The 7,380-nt window shown below is 34.2% G+C and overlaps 1 protein-coding gene across 3 annotated transcripts; it reads right to left on the bottom strand.

Moving 5' to 3' along the window:
- Positions 1-312: 312 nt before the first annotated feature.
- LOC149162104 (cinnamoyl-CoA reductase 1-like) lies at positions 313-3,100 on the bottom strand. 3 transcript variants are annotated; one of them, XM_089435625.1, is made up of 7 exons: positions 2,703-3,100; positions 2,303-2,389; positions 1,665-1,834; positions 1,386-1,568; positions 1,058-1,211; positions 751-934; positions 313-656 (listed from the first exon to the last, which is right to left on the bottom strand). In XM_089435625.1, the coding sequence occupies exons 1-7, from the start codon at positions 2,812-2,814 to the stop codon at positions 572-574; spliced, it is 975 nt and encodes a 324-aa protein (XP_089291751.1). In that variant the 5' UTR covers positions 2,815-3,100; the 3' UTR covers positions 313-571. The 3 variants fall into 3 exon arrangements, with proteins under 3 accessions (XP_089291751.1, XP_089291752.1, XP_089291750.1); XM_089435626.1 differs by having other exon boundaries at positions 2,843-3,100; XM_089435624.1 differs by having other exon boundaries at positions 2,303-3,100.
- Between the last annotated feature and the right edge of the window lie 4,280 nt (positions 3,101-7,380).

The raw sequence follows: 7,380 nt of genomic DNA, 5'->3' as shown, positions 1-7,380 counted from the left end.
CATTAAAATAGTGAACCAATTTCATATAAAATCATTTTAATAATAAATCGTTATAATTCTAATTATAAGATACAATCTTTCTTTTTTCAAATTATTTTAATATTTTTTATTAACTCAATTACAAAGCATACAAACTATCTTAATTACTATAATGTTTTTTTAAGGAGATCAAAGATACAATTATGCTAACCTGTTTAAATGTATCATTTAAAAAATTCAAAGCTTTTTTTACGCAATATTCTATAAATAAATTAATAAATCCCTATAAACTGAAAAATTGAAAAAGAAATTATATTAATCCACTTAAATATTAATTTAAGATATAAATGTCATTACATCATTTGAAGAAAACTGGAAACTTCATAGAACTTCGATTTCATTTTCTCTCGACACTCATGAACATGCTTTAATTTATATCTTATTAGGCATAAACTTTTAATAACTCACAAACAGAATTCACTCCTAGTGATCATTGTAATAAACATTGCACTTATTTTCCTAAAGTTGTTACTTAAATGTCTAGATTATAATTTATTTAATGTCACTTTATGGACACACATCATAAATACAATTATGCCAGCTCTGCAGAATATTGCCTCTTCAACTTCAAAAATTTCTTGTTCGAAATGTTCACAGGATGCATCAATTCTTCCAACCTGTATAATGATGATAAAACACCATAAAAACGATCATTTTCTGTAAGTAATAGTATTAAAATTAAAGATGTTAAACTCTTATGTAATCACCAACCTGTAGTTTGATGTTACATGCGAACTCCTTTGAACCTCTTTTACTTCGTCCTCTGTTAACACTTTCTGCAAACATATATATCTCCCTGTTGCATTTTCACATTCAAATGCAACCAGATGTGCAAAAGCAGCTTCCTCCACTTCGATATATGCGTACACACCATTCTGTTGTATTGTCTTTGATCCTGTGATTAACAATACATTATTTTTATGATATAATACCAATTGGATACATGACACAACCAAAAAATGATAATAATATGCATTGTATCCCAAGGTTTAAAACAAAACGTAATGTAACAATGCACCTTTCAAATAGTTTAAAATGTTATGTGAATCAGGTTCACAGCCTTGAGAACCAATCACCAATGGAAGATTTAACACTATCAAATTAAGGCCCCTGTCATTAGAGAGAGCCCATACAGCTTTTTCTGAAAGAGTTTTTGTCAATGAAGACCACAACTACAGAAACAAAAACTTCTAATCAGTTTTTTCCTGCAACTTAAATTCAGAATTCTATAAATAGCCTATATATGACATTTATGAATGAAATTCAGAATTCAATAAATAGCCTATATATGGCATTTATGAATGAATCAGCTCTGTCAAAAAAAGTTATAGAACACATAAGCTTGCCTTCTTTTGATGACAGAATTCAAGATTTGTCCAACAATTCTCATCCAGAATTTCGCTACTCTTTTTCCCACCAACAATGGCGGACAGAGAGGAAGTGAACACCAAACGCTTCACACTCTCCGCAGCAGCGCAGGCTTCCACCACATTCAATGCACTCTGAACCTCGTAATCTACTCTCTCAGCCTACACAGCCCAACACTTTCATTACTAGTTGTTTTAAAATTCAAAAATGTATTTGAATTAATCCAAAATTTAGATTTTCCTTCAATTAACCAATACCGGATAGTGTTGGAAACCATCGAGTTCATCACAGGGCTCAGGGACATGAAAAGCCCCGCAGCAGCCCTTGATGGTGCTGAAAACGCTGTAATAATCCAAGAGATCGGCTTTGCATATCACCAGGTTTTTCGATAAAGCTTCTTCACAATTCATCAGCGACCTTGTTTCCTCTGTAAAAGAATTCAACATTTGATATTTAATAGTTTGGTTTTATAGTCAGTTAAGCCCACAGAGACTCTCATATTTGTGAAGGCAAAAGAAGTAAGCAGGGGAGTTCCAAAGTTTCAGGACCTTCGCGAGACAGCCTTGAGAAAGACAATATGGAAGGACAAGCCAGCATGGAGTAAGGAGAAGGAGAATTTATTGATTTCCGAATAGTTTTGGTAGTTTTGGAATCGGCAATTGAGATAAGAATTACCCTCCTCACAATAATTTAACTGAGTTACAAACCCTAATTTAATTGATTTACAAACCCTAGAGCTCGAATGGTAAAATGAAAAAACATTTCACCTGCTGTCATCGGAACTGCAAGACGAACAGAGTAACCCTTAGTTACAAACCCTAACTTGTTTACATACCCTAATTTAATTGATTTACAAACCCTAGAGCTCGAATGGTAAAATTAAAAAACATTTCACCTGCTGTTATCGGGACTGCAAGACGAACAGAGTAACCCCGGCGGAGCAGCATTCTTGCAATGTGAATACCCAGGAAACTCCAGTTGCCTGTAACACACATTAGTCCCTCAGAATTTAAAGCTCGGTATCCATTTTCGGCTTCAATGCAGTTATCCATTTTAATAGTCAATGGAATAATAGAAGAAGCTCCACAATGGTGGAAGGGCACAGAGTCTTTTGGAGTTTGGTACAATTGCATCTATCAATGCTGGCGCGGCCACATTTTAAACACAAGAGAACATAATGAAACATGTTCTCAAGAAATGATATGATATTTTATGCGACCCTACATCAGGGATCGCAGGGTACAAAAGCATTTTAAATCCTATTAAGAAATGGAACTGATCTTTCATGGATCAACCTTCAGGTTTTATATTCTGAATTCTCTGGCACCTGTGATCAAATGTCATGAAGAGAATTCTAAGCTCAGATTTTAAATTATAAATTCGCTGGAATCTGTGACGAAATGGCATGATATTTTATGAATCGAGCTCACAAAACATTTTGGGTTTTTAAAATCGCCAGTGGAAAACAATGTAACATCCTGTAACATTACATTGCAGAGCCACTTTTCATGCCTTCAGGAACTGAAAAAATATCTATGTTGTTCCCTGATCATGCCACAAAGCCATGCTGTGAAGAAATGGTCTGATTGTTTTGGCGATCAACATCACGGATCGCCAGTTTTCATGCTTTGAGATGGAATGCTGTGACCGTACATCACGGACGAAAAGGTCGCAGGGCATTTTTCGTGCTGAAATGAAATTATATTTTTTATGCCACGTTTCAAGTGAGGTCTATTATTAAGAACTTTTCAAAGAATATTTTCAAATTAATTTATGTCATATGAGTAACGCTTAAAACTTTAATTTATCTCTTCATGAGTTTGGATATTTTATTTTACACAACTTTAAATTTTATTTTATTTTTTTCTTCCTCCACGTGTGGTTCACGGAGCTTAAAACTTTAATTTATTTTTTCATGAGTTTGGATATTTTATTTTACACAATTTTAAATTTTTATTTTTATTTTCTTCCTCCATTTTTATTTTCTTCCTCCACGTGTGGTTGACGAACACTCGTGATGATCGTGTGACCTCTCAAACGCGAAGACACTTATTTGACCAATTGAACTAACTCTCGGGGTTTATGTAACCATGTGTTGCTTTAATAATTTTATAATTCTCTACGTGAAGTGTTTCTTGAATGATTCTATTTGTAAAGTGTTTTTCAATAGTTTTAATAATTCCATAGTAAAACATTGCACTGCAATTTTTATTTCAATGAGCAACCACGCTTCTAATTCTATTTGTTAGAGAAAGATTGACCCATTTGTTAGAGGATGATGACCAAGTTATATTCAAAACCCACTTAGATTTTAGTCGAGGCATAAATGGAATGTCATCAAACATGGATTAAAATTTTTTATAGCTAAAATGTTAGTCATTATTTTAATGGTGATGAAAAAGAACAATGTAGTGTGAATTATTGTTATCAAAATATTTTCAAATTTTCCTATTAGGCATAAAATAGATGGTGATAAGGTGTTTTGTTAAGATATCTTGTGGTGAAAAGGTCACTGGTTCAAAATATTGTGTGTAAAAATCCAGCCATGCTAAGGGTTGGTGTGGCCTAGGTCGGGTGTGATCCTTGGGTGATTTTGATGGCTTAGATGCGTTGGGTCACGACTACTCAAGCCACAAGTTAGGCATACCAATCATCTAAGGACTCACAATATCCTCAAGTTTATTTATTTATTTATCATTGCATTTATGCTTGTGGCTTTGTTTTTTCAACCCGAAAAAACCGACAGTCTTAGATTAATATAAAGTTGTTTACATATTCTATGAGTCTATATGTCACCTATGGTAATATTGACATATTTACTTGGAGGGAGAAAAATTCTCAATATCTAATTAGCATACTTAGTATCTATGCCTAATTTATCACAAATAACTATTGTTCAGAATGTACATACATTCCATGTCATATAAGATCCACCACAAATAGTGCATAGTATTTAACCAAATAAAACAAAAGCCTTCAATGTTCAACATGTATTCTCGTGGTCGAACTTCACTGGCACGTATGAAATCAGACTGAGCATGACCCAAAACTTGAAGATACACTTGTGTAATCACCCCATATTTGTCGACCATGTCGATAGAAGTTATGTGTGAGTAACATTTTATAAAACAAAACAAAAAATCTATATATCTCCCCTAGAAACATAGGAAATAAAAAAATTGTTGACATCTCTGAACACTATACGCCAATGGTGATATCATGAAATGGAAATCTTACCTGTCCTTTGGATAATATTTTTAGTAGAGTATGAGTAATTAATCTCTCTAAATGGTAGTGTGAGTCCCTCCTTTGACATATTGTCAGCGGTACTATTCAATTCCCTATGAACATGTGAGAAAGTCATCTCTAGAGTTGATCTATAATCGCCTTAATTCTCATCAACCAATTAATTAATACTGGTGGATGAAAGGTTGTTTTCTTTGAGGCCCATTCCACCACTACCTGTGAGTCACCAAACACATGCAACTCTCCAATATCAAGCCAATGATCACAAAATAAGACTCCTCATAGGGACAAGACCTCTACTCCAGTGTTCGAACTAACTCCTTCAAACCATCTGATGTGATAATGTGTTATAGGTTGAAAAGTGATAAAAACATTGTAGCCACACACTTCATTTTTTGTAGCTCCGTAAAAAAAACGTCGTGGAGAGTTATATGTAGTAGATAATGGGAAGATCTGCCTCATCATTGGAATACCACCTCCATATCCAACTTCCTTATAATATGCCACAATTTGGATACAAGGTACTATGATATTTGGTGTATTGTCATCAAATATAAAAGAGTTGCGTCATTTCCATATGCCCCACATTATGTATAGTGGGAGTGGCCCATAATATTTTTTATTATATATCCAATCTTGAAGGAAGTCACCCAATGAGGCGGAAATCTAATATGTCTATAAATTTTACAAGCTTCATCACGCCTACTCAAACAGATTTTGTGAATGTGCACTACATAAAAAAGATGTATTGAATCCTCCTAATCATCAAAACATAATATACATAGGCCAATACTAGAGAAACCCTTGTGGCAAAGGTTGTCCCATGTCAAAATGCTATTATTCCAAACCAAGAAGCCAAATATCTTGAGCTTGGTAGGAATATTCCACTACGAAATTTTCAAAACCATTGACAATAATCTGAATGTGTAGGTGAAGGAGATATATATCAATATGCATCCTTAACCAATACCTGATCCCACGCCAAATTATCGGCCCACAAAAATGTGTCATCATAACCATATAGTGCAATGCTAGCCAGTTATAGATTTTTTACATACCTATCCCATCAAATATGAAGATCCCCATATAAGCCAATGTCAAACTCCCTCATCCAAATAGGATGAAGTAATTCATTATTTACAATAATAGATATAGTAGATGCCAATATTGTCAATTTGTCTAAGAAGATCCGCTAAAAAAGTATGGCCCCCCTTAAAACTACATATAGGATCAATGCCAATTTCTACATTATCCCATTTCCAATCATCCATCTAATGTTGCAACATAGACCGATTTTGTAGATACTTTTTCTTGATAATGTGCTACCATATACCATCTCCATTAATTTCTCTCCATAAATTCTTCATTAATAATTCCCAATTTAATCTTTCTATGTCCTTGATACCCTAGCCACCATCTTCCTTCCTATGTGATAATACCTTAAGGCAGTCCAAGTGGAACTTATGTTTATCTAAATTTTCATCCCAAATAAATCTAGATATGATTGAGTTGATCGCGTGGATAATGTGTTTCTGCAGATAATAGAGATGTAGATAATAAACTGATATGTTATGGAAAACCGCTTGTACCATAATCAACCAACCCCTTGTTGTGAGCCATATGTGCAATCAAGTAATCAATTGATTCTGGAATTTATCAATCAGCCACTTCTAGTCTTTGATTCCATATTTTTTTGGTTTGAGGATAAAACCGAGATATTTAAAACCAAAGCCTATAGATGCATGATCAACCTCAAATATACCTGCAATCTCTAATATGAAAGCATCATCATGGGATGATGAGATCAATAGGGAATTTGAATTGTTCATGCATAGCCCTAAAGCATCACCAAAGAGACTAATGATCTGATGCATATACGTCCATTACACTACAGAAGAATTACCAAAAATAAGCACATCGTCAACAAAAATGAGATGTGTGACCTTAATGTGTCTAGAAATCCACACTCCTATAAGTGTCCCACAGTTATGTGCCACCAATATTAACATCCTCATACCCTCAATGACAAGTAGAAAATGAAGTAGAGATAAAGCACAACCCTACTGAATTCCCCAAGATGTAGTGAAAAAATGTGTAGGTAGTTCATTAATTAAGACAAAAAAGTTGGTTGATGTTACACATGCCATAATCCAAGCAATAACCTTTAGTGAGAGACCAATCTTATGAAGACCCAATCATAAGAATGTCCAATCCACACAGCCGAAGGCCTCGTGGAGATTGAGCTTTAATATAAGAGCCTCAATTTTCTTATACTTGATAGAGTGTAATGTCTCCTGAGCAATAGCCACCCCATCCTGTATTTGAGAGTGTTGAAGAAAGCCAAATTGCTCAGACACAATGTATTTAGACAAGATGGTTTTCAATCAATTTGCAATGATTTTCAAAATCATTTTGTACACAGTGTTAGATATGCATATGGGATGATAGTCCATCAAAGAAGATGCAAGAGAAATCTTTGAGATCAATGTAAGAAACGTAGAATTTATAGCACCAGGAATAATACCAGGTGTGTGGGATTCTTCAATAGCCAATAATTACTCCCACCCCATAATTTTTAGGAAATGTAGAAACATTGCAATCAACCAGTTGTCAGGACTCGAGATATTATCCTGAACAAAGGACTTCATAACCCCCACCAACTCGTCAAGATTAATCACTCAATAGAAGGTCTCATTTGCTACTACATCAAACATACTAGAATAATTG

This window comes from Pinus tabuliformis, chromosome 5_2, assembly GCF_031772625.1.
Source record: "Pinus tabuliformis cultivar Carrire ecotype Pingquan chromosome 5_2, CPIR1, whole genome shotgun sequence".
Classification (NCBI taxonomy): Eukaryota; Viridiplantae; Streptophyta; class Pinopsida; order Pinales; family Pinaceae; genus Pinus; species Pinus tabuliformis.
Note: the sequence above shows the minus strand (reverse complement) of the source record. Positions and strands in the feature narration are given on the sequence as shown.